This window comes from Drosophila busckii, chromosome 3R (genome assembly GCF_011750605.1).
Source record: "Drosophila busckii strain San Diego stock center, stock number 13000-0081.31 chromosome 3R, ASM1175060v1, whole genome shotgun sequence".
NCBI lineage: Eukaryota > Metazoa > Arthropoda > Insecta > Diptera > Drosophilidae > Drosophila > Drosophila busckii.
The window spans coordinates 18,611,762-18,626,576 of NC_046607.1; the positions used below are offsets into that span (position 1 = coordinate 18,611,762).

General features: G+C 40.4%; 1 protein-coding gene across 1 annotated transcript; it reads left to right on the forward strand.

Annotated features, from left to right (window-relative positions):
* Window positions 1-14,053: 14,053 nt before the first annotated feature.
* Window positions 14,054-14,682, forward strand: LOC108602576 (C-type lectin 37Db). The gene is made up of 2 exons (XM_017990714.1): window positions 14,054-14,135; window positions 14,192-14,682. The coding sequence occupies exons 1-2, from the start codon at window positions 14,066-14,068 to the stop codon at window positions 14,632-14,634; spliced, it is 513 nt and encodes a 170-aa protein (XP_017846203.1). The 5' UTR covers window positions 14,054-14,065; the 3' UTR covers window positions 14,635-14,682.
* The last annotated feature ends 133 nt before the right edge of the window (window positions 14,683-14,815 follow it).

Genomic DNA, 14,815 nt, shown 5'->3' on the forward strand with positions numbered 1-14,815 from the left:
ATTAATATAATGTGCAAAAATAAACATTTTGAATATTAACAGCAGCGAGTTTAATACGGGGCGGGCTTTTGGGCTAAAAACAATTTATCGCTGCTACGCACATCGGCTATAGCTATCTCGCTCTCGCTCTCTTATGCCGCCGTGTGAAATGACAGGACAACTCAAGCCAAGTCAAGTGTAAAATTTTAAATTTGCTTCTCATTTGACGCACACACACACACACAAAGACAGACAGAGAGTCGCACTCGTATTCAATTATGTGGCAAACAAATTCGAAATTTCTTAATCCGATTTGGGTGATACAATGCCGCAGCAGCAATGTTGGCCCGGCTCGCTTGTCAAAACAGTGACAAGCGCATGAATAAATTCACGGACTCACACCTTGTGACCCATTGATATTATAATAACTCGCTGACTGCAGTGCTGGGTACCCTTGTCTGTGCCTGGGCTGGGCCTGGGCCAGCATTAATTGAAACAGAAATCCACGCATGGCCAGCAACAGCAACGGCAGCAATTTTCGTCATTGACTGCGTCTGACATTGTCACACGTAACAAAAACAAACAAGCGTCAGTGTACAAGGATATGCCGGAAATCCTTTTATATCTATTACTCCGCCGCCACCGCTGCCGCCAGCCCCTGAGCCGAGCCAGCGCTTGAGCTCTGTGTGAAAAGCCACGCGACACGCGCATAAGAATTTCAAGTGTGAATTCGCACATTTGATTGCATTTGCGGCTCAGCCTCTTAAAAACAGCCAACCACCCACACACATATACACACACACAGGCACACACACAGGCACACACACAGGCACACACATAAACTTACGCTCGAGTTAAGTCTGTGCTATAGAATTATTCCTTTTTATTCGTTTTTGCTGCTAGCGACCATTTGCATAAATAATTTATTAAAAATTTGCTTTTACATTTGTTTAAAGCTTTGCTTAAGTACTTTGCAATTAGTCGCCCAAATCCCATTTGATGCATACTTACACACACACACACACACGCACACAGTTAGTGCTGTGCATATTATGCATGTTCTAGCCCATAGGTGTGTGTATGTATGTGTGTGTTAATTTCTGTAAATGTAAGTCACTAAATTATTCAGCTGCAGACATGCGAGCTATTTTCCACACACACAGATACTGCGTATGTGTGTGTGTATTTTCCCCAAAAGCGGATGCCAGAATGCGCGTTTAATTTGCATACAATTAAATGCAAAATTTAGTTGCACTTACTTATGAGACGAGCATAGAGTTTAGTAAAACTTTTCCAAACATTATGTAGTTTATTCAATATGAAATATAAATAGTAAGGCTAAAACATTATAGAGTGTTGACTGCATAAACGGAAGAAAAGACAGAATCAAAAATAAATAAATAATTAATTTTCATAACTGTAACTTAGTCAAAACTAAGTCTGATTGATTTATTTGACACTCTGGAAATACATTGAACAACTTTTGAAAATTTGTTAATCTTAAATTTAAATTTAAAATCTTAAAAACTCACAAAGCAACGAATTTGATGTTTGATATTTAAATTTATCATTTTATTTCTAATACATATTTTAAAGTTAAATTTCTTTAGATCGTTGTCTGCTTGCCACAGTCTTATTAAAATAAATTTACTCAATGACTGCAGCAATAAATATTTTTTTGCGGGGCGACAGCATCATTTGATCACCCACACTTGTAAACGCAAATCGGTGAGACGATAAATTAACAAGACGCCTGCCCACTTAGCTTTAACCTCTCTCACACACACACACACAGAGCGAGGCACACCCTAAGGATAAAAATTGCCTAAACGCAAATCCAAGACAATTGCTTTTCAATGCGCGACAAAATAAAAGGAAATCCCTTTTTAAGCAAGCACCAATGCCACCACCATTAAGTACAACAACAACAGCAACAACAACAACAACAAAAGCAGCAGCAAAGACAAGTGGCAGGCATGACAGTTGCCTTAAATGCAACCCCAACCGCTGCTGTTGCTGCTGCTGCTGTTGGAATCAAAACGCGACACTTATGCAATTAAGTTGTATTTCCTTTTGTTTTTGTTTTTGTTGTCGTCGACTGGGTCTTTAAGCTAAACTACTTTGTATGTGATTTTATGCAAGTTACGAGTTTACTAGGCTTACTACTTATTCCAATTTGCTCCTTTTTTTTGTTTATTTGTATGTTGAGAGAACCTTTTTTTGCGCCTGAATTGCTGCAGATTGCGCATACATGTGTATGTATCTGTGTGTGTGTGTGTGTTGCATGAGCTATATTTAATCTGCACCATTGACTTTTCTACAGCGCGTCCCTTAAGCGAGTTTTTCACGCTCACTCCCCTACCCAATGCTGAAGTGTAGTAAATTTTATGCGAATATTTAGTTTACGCTTTGTGTATGTGTATGTGTGTGTGTGTGTGTGTGTGCTTATCAGCGCAGCTTTATCGAAACTTATTGTGTTTGTTTAATTGAATTTGGATTGCCGACGCTGACGCTGACGACAATTTCGCGTTTGAGTGCACGCCAAGCGAGAGATGCTGGCAAAGCGCAGATAACCAAAGCGACGGCAGAGCTTAAGCAGCAGCAACTAATTGGGGAGCGGTAGGATCAACTTGTGATTTAGTTTAGTTCATTTAGCGGCTGAGAAATGCAGCTCAAGAAGCTTCTTCGTTTCTCTCTCTCTCTTTCGCTGTGACAATTAAAATTTAACAAGCGTGCCACGCCCTGCACACACTGAAAATGCTTGCATATGTGACGCCCATATAAATTATGACCAGCGCTTGACATAAACAAGCTCCCAGGAGTCCCTTTGCCGTAGCTATATGACAGATTTGCGCAGCGTATTTGATGAAGAGCAGCTGGCTGAGCGAAAGAGAGAGCGAGCAGCAACTAAAGTGCCACCGGGGAGAACGACGCTGCTTTGCCACATGTGTCTTGAGTCAAGCGACATTCGAAAGCGATTGTGGCAGTGGGAGTGGGTGTAGGTGGGTGGTTGCTGCCTTTGTTGTGTGTGTGTGTTGCAAACGAATCACATTTTGATGATTGTCAATGTGACTTTAATACCATTTTTCAACTTGACACGCGCGTGTGGCAAGCGCTCGTGCTTAGGGTGGGTGTGGCAAGATGGCAAAAGGGCTGTGTGCCTGACTATGATCGCAATGCTGACATCTGTGGATTAAATTGCAATTTGTGCTCATGTAATATTGAGCGTTGCTCTCTCTCTTTCTCTCTCTCTCGCTGTCTCTCGCTTACAAGTATAACACTTTCTTTTATCATTGTTTGCGCTGAAAATTGCGTTTAATATTTGAATTTGCGCCAATGGTGCAATAAAACCGTAAACTGCTTTTGTTATTGTAAATTACATTTGATGTTTTAATGGTCGATTAGCTGCCAAATGGCGGGCAGACAGAGCAAGAGCGTCAAAGTCTGTTACATTTTGTTAATAGTTACAATTAAAAGTGACAGATATTAATATTAATAGCTGGAAAATATATAAATGAACGTTGAAACGTTGCAAATTGGAATTGTATATAAAAAATAATGAACATACATTTTACGTTTAATAAACAGCAAAGTTTGATATACAATTGTATTTATCATTTAGCATATTTTGATATCAAAGTTTATTTTAATGAAAGTCTTTACTAATTGCTTAATTTTATTGCTTAATCTACAGCAACAAGCAAAGATTTTGAACTTAGCGCGAACATTCAGCATGCAAAAGTTCTTTATTATAGCATACTTATTAGGGCAACTAAAGTTGCTTTTGATTCACATTTCTTTTTGATGTTGGTAATTCATCATCGCTCTAGCTGTCAAGTAAAAGCCGCAACAAGCCAGTCTGAAATGCATTACAAATTCTATAAAATTGAACGCGTGTGGATTGCTCAGCTCACTTAGTGCTCCCGCTAACGCTGCATGGAAAAGAAATAATTCGCAGTTAATTCACTGGCAGGCGCAGCAAATTGTGGCGCAAAGCCAGCTATACAGCCAGCGAGTCATTTTATTTGGTGAGAAAACATTTACGCACTAATTTCTGTACACGGCAGCGTACAGTGGCATTCCAGACACATTAGCGTGAACCAGTTGCATGCCAATTGGTTTGCAATTTGCTGCGCTTAACAGGGTGGATTGACGGGTAGTTGGTGCTAGTTGGCGTAGGCCGCGGGTTACAAGCGGCCACAAATAGCGCACGCGTAGCGTACGACACGTGGCTCAATTACGCGGTTAAATGCATTCAAATTGAGTTGTTTATACAGTGGGCGTGGGTCAAAGCAATGGGCAATGGCGCAGCGTCAGCGGTTTGCTGTTGAAATCAGTTACAGTTGCCAATTGTTGTTGTTGTTGTTGTTGTTGTGAGCCCACAGCAAGCCACGTGCCTAAGCATTGTTCGCAAATTTGGACAAGTGTTGCCTCCTGCCCAGCCGCACACACACACACACACACACTAAACTCCACTCTACACACAACATAAAACTATCAGCAAGAGTTGAGTGCTGGTTATTTATGCTACCCTTTGCTGTAAATCCGCTTAAATGTGTCTCATATTTAAGCTGACATTACAAGCAAATCAAAACAAAGACAAAACATAATTAAGGACCGAAAGACAGACAGACAGACAGTCATGGCACTTGCTTAACTTTGCAGCCGAAAGTCTGGCAAACAACAACAGCAACAAGCAGACAGCAAACAAACTACAGTAATTATAAGTAAACTCATTTGACGCAATTAAAACGCTTGGAGTTAAGCCAAGCTGAGTTTCATTAGAAGACATTTACAAATGTATAAATTACACTGTGGACTGTGGACTGGGGGGCCAAAAGGTGAGCCATGCATATGAATTGCTGTTGTCAAAGTTTAGACGAGTAAAATATATACGGAAATTTGAGCTTGAATAGCATTTCGGGTGGCAAACTCAATCAGCTTGCGCATGCTACATTTGGCAAAGACATCAACATCATCATGGCAACAACACATTGTGATATTTATTTATTATACAGCCAGCTCCCAACTCTTCGCATAGAAGAAAAACCAGCTCATTACCGCTTGGTCGAGCAACACAATTACTTAACAAAGAGTGTCGCCAGCAGGTCTCAGCTGTAGCTGTGTGTTTTACCTTTTCATTTGTTGCGCTAGATTTTTCTCAATCGCATGCGAATGGAGGAGCACCCAGGGGACTGGGCAACAAACTAGTTCGATGTTGCTACAAATCTGTGGCCAGCACTGTGTCCCTTTTGTACCCTTGCAGACGAGTGAGCCACTTCAAATAAACTAAGCAGTGTGCAAAATAAATAGGCAGTTATACTAGCAAATGCCAGGCAGGACATTTGGCAAATGGCTTTGGTTTGCGCTGCGCTTCCAGCTTGGCAGCGCATAATGAGCAAATTTATTTTCATATAAAGCAGACAACAACTAAGCGCTGGCGGCACTCAGCTTGGCAGTTTTAAAACAAACTTAAGTAACAATATACGCTAAGCTTAATCTCGCTACTTTCTGCATTTTTCAAATACCATTGTACATAATGCGCACTGAGGCGTATACTTAATTGTCTGCTTACCTGCAGCCCCCAAGCTCTTTTGTATGCGTTAGCAATTGATAGCGACTTGGTGGACTAATGTGCTCGTTAAAGTTTTACGCTGACAGCAAATGAGCAAAAGGACAGCAACACCTGCAATAACGCTCGGCGGCAGGCAAAATGCTCGCATGTGGTCGTTATGACAATAAGCAGCCATTTGATTTGTGCAAAATTGCCAAATAATTGCCGGCAACCCCACAGCGAGCGGCAGAGGCGAAACGCTAACAGGAATTATGGTTGCATTTGCTATTGTGTCGCCTCGCTTCGCGTGTCGCGGCGTTGCCAGGACAATAATGCCAGCCAGCCAGGCAGGCAGGCAGGCAGGCAGTCGTTAATGTGCAAACCGTTACTAATTAGTAGTACATGGCGTATTTGGTCATCATTACTATCGCGCTATTGTGCAGTGTGCGGCATGAAATTGTTGCTGTTGTAAAAAGCTGAACCCTTCTTTTTACTGCTTTCGTTTTGGCTTCGGCTTGCAATTCAATTTTAAACTAACAATTTAATCCTTTATTCAATTTGAAACCCATTAAAAGGACATTGCTTATCCTTTTAAGTGAATGCAAACAGCTTTTAATGTAAATAAGAAAACCCGAGATCGATGGCATTTGCCAATCTCACTCAAGTTGCCGCCGCCACTCACTTGCGAGAGCGGCAAAGGGGCAAAATTAAAATGCAGTCAGTCAGTTTACCGTTTCGCTTCAGTTTGATATGCTATTGGACGAGTGCGGGCAATTGACATTTGCAACCGCACTTAAGACCAGCAGCTGTGGCTGCCTTTGCTGTCGATGCTGCTGCTGCTGCTGCTGCAGCTATCAATGCCTTTGGCATTGCTTTTGCACTCGAAACAAATTCAAACTGTATGCGCACTGAATGCCATTTGAATATTTCATGCTGTTGTGGTGCAACATTTTAAATCGACTCAAGTCAAGTGTGCGGATACCGAAATCAATCTCGTTTGTGTAGCAAGCAAATTAACATAGCACAAGCCGAGCGACAAACAGACAGTCAGACTAAGCCAGAGCCACTCTCAGTTGCAATACGCTTCGATTCGATACTTTTTGGGGCTACTTAGTGTGCCACCTTTGCCACTTGCCACTTGCCACTCAATGTTGCTACTTAGTTACACTTTTAGCTTTTGTCTTGCAGCTTCTTAATACCTACAAGTTTACTTTTTTAAATGTATTTTTATATCTGATGGCTGGTTCACACCACCAAACCCAAGCACAGCCCAGCCCAGCCCGCTGCCGCTCGCTGATGAGCACTAAGTAGAGTTTGGGAAATTCAGCATGTGCATGCCACATAGTATAATTTACCCTTAGCACTGGCCCAAGCCAAAAAACAAAGAAAAAAAATAAAAGAGAAACAACTGAAAATCGTAAAACTGAAAACTGAAAACTTGGCAGCAACTTTTTATATTTTGCTGCCTGCTTTTGCCTTTCTTCTGCTGCTTGCCACATTGTTGCCAAATATATAGATTAAATTTCCTGTTTAAATAAATACACTCACTACTTTTTTCAGTTGACAATGCTGCAGCTCAAGCTGCATAAACAAAACTCATATTTGAGCACGCGCCTGAGCGACGTAGGCAAACAATAGACGTGTCCACTTGAGCCTTGACAGATTTTGGCATTTAAGCAAACACAGTACTTCAAAAGCGTATAAATGTCAGCGAGTCAATGCTGAGTAAACATTCGTTGTACATAAATGTAATTACATTGAAATTACGTAAAATTGTTAAAGCAAAAACATTAGTTGACTAAGAAGTCTACGGCATTGCCTTGGCTCTTCTTGTGGCTTATGTCCACTTATCTCTGTTACAGCTGCGGCGGCAGCAAGGATACGCCACACTGAGCACAGCACACAGGCAAGATGGGCCACTTATGGTCAGTCCCCGTGTCCTGTACCTTGCTCACATCTATAAATACTCCACTTGGGCTTGCCTTTTCTATTGCTGTTGCTGTTGCTTTCATTAGAACCCGAAATTTCAACACATTTGCGCGCATAATCCCTTAAGGCTCTTTAAACTTTACACACTTTTAGGCGAGCACCGCTCAACAACGCTAAAAAAAAGCACAAAATAAATCCTTTTTTTGTTAACCAACAAAAAAAAAAAAAGGTTACTACAACTAGACTAAAAGGCGCATGTATTATGAAGGGTCTTGAGTTTTAATTGAGTGTATGTGCCGTGGGTGTGAGCAATGGAAAAAAAAAGTGAAAGTAGCTGAGAACTGTAATAAAACAATTTGCCATTAAATGCATGAACACACCCACGTGTGTGTGTGTGTGCGTGTGTCCTGCCCAATTAGAGTTGCAACAGCAACAGCAGCGGGTCACTTCAAGGACAACTGCCTGCGTACAGTGGAAGCAAAAGTTTTGGTCAGTTGGAGCAACAAAACTTTTCGTTTTACGCCTCAAGTATGAGTAATTGATTCAGTTATGCTGCTAATTGCAAATAAGGCAATGCCCAACTCCCCATCAGCGCAGCAAGGCCCAGCAATATGCTAATTAGCAGCTTAAGCTCATTTTTCAATTAAGAGTGCACAACTTTTAGCTAGGACACAGCGCTTAAACTAAATTAATTAATGGCAAAACAATTGCTGAGAGATTACTGCGAATTGGAATCAGGGCAAACGCCAATTATAAATAAAACTCAGACACAAACAAGCAATTGTCGTAATTAGGGTAAATTGAATTCTAGTTATCTATAAAGTTTTTAAATCGTTCAGCAGAAGTTTCCAGTTATGCATTAAGCGAGCTAAATATCCAAGAATTGCTTTTAATCTTGCCATTTTAATAGTGAACACAAAACGATTTGATGCAGTCGATTCCTTTATATTTCTTAATAAGCAAATTGCCATGTATCAAAGTAAATTCCATAGTTTAGTTGAAAAGTAAACATATACTCTATATAATTATCGTTTAATCACAGTGAATGTTTAGCGGGCTGTTGCCTGCAAAAATTATATGCACACAATTAAATAAATAACATAAAAAGCAATAATCATTAAGTCAACATAAACTGACAACTCAGCAAACTGTGACCAAACTGCAGCAATGCTGTAATACGATGCGCCTTAGAGTTGTCGCCGTAACATAATTTGCTACGCCGTAATCCCAAATGGAAGCGGAAACTGTTGGCTACTGATAGCAGAGGCGCCTGCTGGTAATAGGAACCACAATTTACACACGGCACAGTTAATTATGAAATTAGTTATGGCCGCCAGGCTGGCTGCTCACAAGTCAATTAAATGATAAACCAGCAAAAAGGGGATAACGCTCAAGGGTAGGCAATTGATTTATCAGACGACAATTTGGCGTGCAAACAAAAGCTTGTAAAACGATCCACGTAGCCTAGGGGGGGAGTGAGTGGGAGGCGCTTATATTGTTGACAGCTCGTCAGCTAATTACACGCCACAATAAGTTTAATAACTTTGCAGCCAAGTTGACACTGTGCTGGGCTATCAACACTTCAGCCAAGCAACGATAAACATTTTAATTAACTTGGGGGCGCCTTAACCGACAAGTCTGAGCTCTCTTGGTTAAGTGCCAATGCCTAGGCTTATGATGTGGCGGTGCCATACACAGCTCCACAGCTTCATCCCCATCAATTGATTTGCGTCTTCGGCAGCGCGCAAAGTGCCAAACAATGTTTCATAATTTCAACGCTTTGCCCGGCGGCAACTTGCGTTGCAACAACGACAATTTTTCCAGCAATTTATGACGCATAAATAAACAGAATTTGAAACTATATTGAAGGCGACAAACAACAAAAATAAGCAAAAGAAAAACAAGCAGCGCCCGGAACTCATTAATTTAAACGAGATTTGACGTGCGCTTTGATAAAGCCGCAATTTATATTCGCAGGCCTGTTAAAGGTGGCAAAATATAATGGAAACTGGCAACAAAGTGGGGCAACTGTAGCTGATGCTGTTGCCATAAGCTGCAATTGCCTCGTTTAGTTGGAAAACAATGGCGAGTTTTAGAATGTGCTGGCGAAAAAATATGACAGGCAATATAACTACACGGCGAGAAAATAACGAGAGAGACAACAAAATGTATATAAGATCGAATGCATATCATATAATTTTATTTAACATGCAATCAGTCAAACAATTGCGTGCTCAACATAGACAACATTGCTTAGTTTTTTGCGCAGTGTAATTATTTGTAGACAAAACTAAAAGAAGCAATATAATACAACGGCAACATGGCTATAACAAAGCGGCCAAGTTGCCAACATGCCACAAAAACTGCAGTGGACTCTATTTGCAAAAGCAATTAATATGTTCTTGTCCTTTATTTTTTTGTTGGCCTCGTTGGTCACATAAATTTCAACAACTTGTGTTTTGGCGTTGGTTAGAACAGCAGCAGCAGCAGCAGCAGTAATCGAGTCTCTGTGTTGGGGCCAAGTCGTTGCCAATTTGCGTGCATTTAAATTGTGGGCGCAAATGCGAAAGCTGCAACGCTGAAATTTTAGTGTCCAGAAACTAAATAAATATTTACGCGCATGTGGCCAAAATACAAAAGAGAGAGAGCCAAACCAAAAAAAAATTGTCAATTCCCAAAGCAAACAAAACCAAAGCCAAAGCAATCAGAGCGAACCGGTTGAAGTGAAAATCAATTTGTCAAATCGAACAATTGAAATGGGCACGAAAGGATTACACACAAATACATACACGTTAGCAAGTCTGTGTGTGTGTGTGCTAAATCAAAATATTTCACAACTGTGCGTAAACAAATTTGTTTCGAGTATTTGTTGTCCTTGTACAACTCTAAAGGGTTTTTGCTCTCTCTCGACGTAACTTTACAATTCGCTGCATTCCACATTAGCTGCGCCAATTAGAATGTGAGTTAAAAAATTTGAATTCTGCCACATCATTTAGTTTTGAAATAATTAAACAAATCTTGCAGCCCCTGCGCTGTCACAAGGGGTGTGGAAATTTTTAAATTATTGCGCTGCATTGCCAGCGGGCTAACACATCATTTATAGCCCCCTCGCATCCCTTGCTCTCGAGCTCAAGCTCGAGCTACCCGGCCGTATAACACGCGAATTTAAATAATCCTTTGTTGTTGCCCTGCAGCAAAATGATAAATTATTAAATTAGCTGTGGCGGCAATTTTGCATGTCCTCATTGCCTAACTGCCTGTCTGCGGCCCCAGCAAAAGAGAGAGAGAGCGCATGCTTTGGCTCTATTGTTGTGCAGTTGCCTGCAACACGCATGTCCTTCTTTGTCTATGTGTTGTAGTAGCAGTAGCAGTAAAATTAAATTGTCTGGGGACAAGTTTGTAATAGACGCAAAAGGCAGCAGCAGTCTCGGCAGTCGGCGTCTGCTTGAGATTGCCCAAGCTCATTTTGTTTTAAATTGCGGGGCTGGTTTTGCTAATTTGCTCTTAACATTTGAAAAGGATACTTTTCGTAGTACTTTTCACTGCATGCAAATGGCTGTACACTGTGCAAAAAAGTTGTTAACAAACGTACATTAAATTTTAATGGAATCTAGTTAAAAACAATTACTTAAAATATCTTAAGCACTCTCAGCTGCATTTACATTAATTTATTGATTTGTTATTTGATTTAATTTTCGCTCAGTGCATTTAGTGCTGCTGGCGACGCGTCCTGTCGCACACTTGTGCTCATTTACAATGCTAGCAGGACAATTTACAATGTGTTTTGTGTTCATTATGGAACTATTTCCGTTGACCTATGCGCCGCCCTTAAAAAGCACAGCCCAAAGGCGATTTGAGCTCAAGCCACGATTGCCGCTGCTTGTCGCCTCGGGAGAACAAGGGTATAAACCAGGAACTCCAGCTGAGTTGTGTTGGTTGCTGATGCTGCCAGCTATAAGGCCCTGAACATTTTTAGTGCTTTGGGTGCGAGGGCTAATGAATAGTTGCTGAATGTTGTCGATGTTGCACGGCGGCAACACATTTGTTGTAAATTACGTTGTTTTTGTTTCGAGTGTCGACTTGATGCACTTTAATTGATGTCAATATGCAGAGATTTGTTTTTTGTTGCTGCTGCTGCTGTTGTTGGGGTGAGTCAGAGATTTTTTTGTTGCTGTTGCTGTTGCTTGATTGTATTGAGGTTGTTTACAAATATTTGCCAAGCAGGCCTGCCAGGCCGATAAGAGCAGCAGCAGCAGCAGCATCTGGCGCAATTGCGTTTAGAATTGTACGAGGGGCAGAGTACGGCACTTGAGCCCAAATATGCAAAGTATTTGCGCATATTAAAAACTAATTTCAAAAGTCAACATGCCAATAAAAAAAAAAAGACAAACAAAGTTTAAACAGTTGAGTGTAGGCGTTGGTAGAGTGGGTGGGTGCGGGTGGGCAGGTACTTTATGCATAAGACGTTTACACACACCCCTTTTGGGTTGCCACAAATTAAGCAAAAGGCACTCAATGGCAAAAAGACTCCACCCGCAAGTAAGTAAATGAACATTATTTGGAAAATATGTTTGGAACGCTTAATGCTTAAGGGTTGCTCAGGACACACAGCCAACCAAAAATGCGGGCGTCTTACTTTTATTAGGGGTGGCCACTGCCGCCTGCCTGTGCAAACAAAAGCCAAAAGTTATGCTCGAAAATGATATTTTTCATTATTAAACACAATAATGTGGTTATTATTTTTATGATTGCGGTTGCCAGTCATCAACCACGCACACACACACACACACATACACACACCCCAAGCCATTTTCCCAAAGGATGGCGCCCAGCATGCCGAGCTGCATTCATTCGGTTAGTTTGTTTATGCTTGGGCTTGCGGTCTTTGGGGATTTGGGCACGCTTAATTTTAAGTGCCCGTTCAAATGGCAAAAGCCAAAAGGAAAGAGTATGCGTATGCTGTAAACAAAGCAAGTAAAATACTTAATATAAATTAATAGCATATAATTTAGTTGGAGCGCTGTACGTTTGTAGCTTACACATGATATTTAACTTATTATATGCAAACACTCATAGCTAACATACCCTTAGCTAGAGTATTAAGCGCGCAGCGTATAATGAAATATTATGACTTGACCAGCAGCAGGACAAGCCATAACAATTGTACCTGCCGCGCAGAGTTTGTTATTTTTATTTTGTACTTTTTGTTTGTTTGCGCGCACAAAGAAAAACAAATGTTTTCTTTTTTTGGTAATTAAAGAGCGCTACGTTAAACAAAAGCAAATGAGACTATTTTAAGTTAATGCCACAAAGCACACACAAATCACAATCAGAGCGCGTTGTGATCTACAACAGCCGCTGCCGCTGCGCCACTAATAAAGCAATTAATCAACATAATTACCAGCGATTAATCATAAGCAGTCATGATGCATGGCACACACTCCCAGTTGCAGTCTCGTGTACAAACAACAACTGTTGACAGTTTTATTTTTTAGTTAGGGGCGTTTGTTAAAAACTTAAAAAAAAAAAAACTAAATTACAAATAGGCGCAAATAAATCAACGACTGCTAGAGGATATGCTCACTGAACTGTGCGAGTCGACAAAGCAAAATCGATCAATCCCTGCTGCTGCCTGCCTAGCTCTAATACCCAACAGCAGCACCAGCAATGTCTCGGCGAAATGTCAAAGCCACAAAGTAACAGCTAACAAATTCGTGTAAATCCTTTTGGCAGTCCTTGTGTCTGTTTAAAAATTGAACAATCTTTTTGGTTGGCTTGACATACAGGCAGCCAGCACCCTTTCAATGCCTGTCAAATGCTTAGCATCTCATTGACCCGTGGCACAGGCTCAGGCGGCAGTGCCAGTTACAGCGAATGCTAATGGCAGACTAAGAGAAAGGGTCTTGGGAACAGCAGCAGACAAGATAGAGCTAGGTGCCAGCTAATCAGTTTAAAATGCTGTCATGCTATGCTTTTAATGTATTGGTGTGTGTGTGTGTGTGTGTTGCGGCATATTTTAATTTGTAATACGAGTCGAAATTGGGTGTCGCTTCAGTTACGCTACTGTGGATTTTAGGTGTGGATTACACAAAACTACGCAGTCAGTTGATGTTCATGCTGTCGCTAATGCTGCTCTTGAAGTTCTGCTAAGCCACAGCCAATCTTCACATGTGTGAAAGTGTGACTAATATCCTTATACACTGAGTAGACCTTGAGACTTTCCTACTTCATTTACTTGCACATATCTGAATTGATTTGCTATGCTGCTGACATTTTCAGTTTTATTTTACATGCCGGAACTAATAAAGCTCAGATTATGGTTTAAGCAAAGACTGCTCCAAGTACAGTGTATGCTGCTTAAGTAGAGCAGTTCATACAACTGCATTGATTTATAAAAACCAACTAAATCGTTTGCTTTTAAATTAAAGTATTGAAACAATTTTAAATATATATTAATTCTTTACTATTATTTATATTATTCAATACACACCATTGCTACAGCATTACTTAATGCGTTTATTAGCGCATAAATTGCAATTGCCACAGTATAAATTAACTTTGCCTATATAAATTGCAGAACAGCGACTGCAATTGCTATTGACAATGTTTTACTTATTGCCGCTACTACTTGCTGCCTGTCTGCCAACTGCCTTTGCAGATGCTGATCCTAATAGTAAATAACTTATATTTTAATCTTATTAATACTTTAATTTTATTTTGTTTATACAGCTGCATATTGCACAAAAGTAATTGGCAATGTAAAGTACACACAAAAGGGACAGAAGAATTATTTTATTGGAAAATCTCAGACTAACTGGTTTGAAGCTGTGCACACATGTCGTCAATTGGGCGGAAACTTGGCCGTCATCGAATCAGATGTAGAGCTAAAGTTTATACAAGAATATTTGATTGAAAATAGATACGATGCCAATCATCAGTTCTGGATATCTGGCAATGATCTTGTTAAGGATGGAACATTTTACTCCATCAATGACGGATTTCCCTTGCGCTTTTTAGCCTGGTCAAAGAATCAGCCCGACAACCTTGGCATAGAGAAATGCATACATTTGTTTATGGATGGCGCGGAGTATAAAATGAATAACGAAAAGTGTGATAATCATGCTTTCTATTTATGCGAGAAACGTGGTAGTGAGTGCTGTATTGAGAATTGAAATCAATTGTCAAATAAATCAACTAAATAAATGTTGAACTGTGTATGCTAAAATTCGCGTATTCATTTTGTACAAATTTGCAAGGTTAGCGCCAAACCACTTTGTGCTTTTTATTTGCTCTTGCTTAAATATTCATTGTTGTTTTAGAATTAGCATTAATTGCGCATAAATTAGTTGCTTG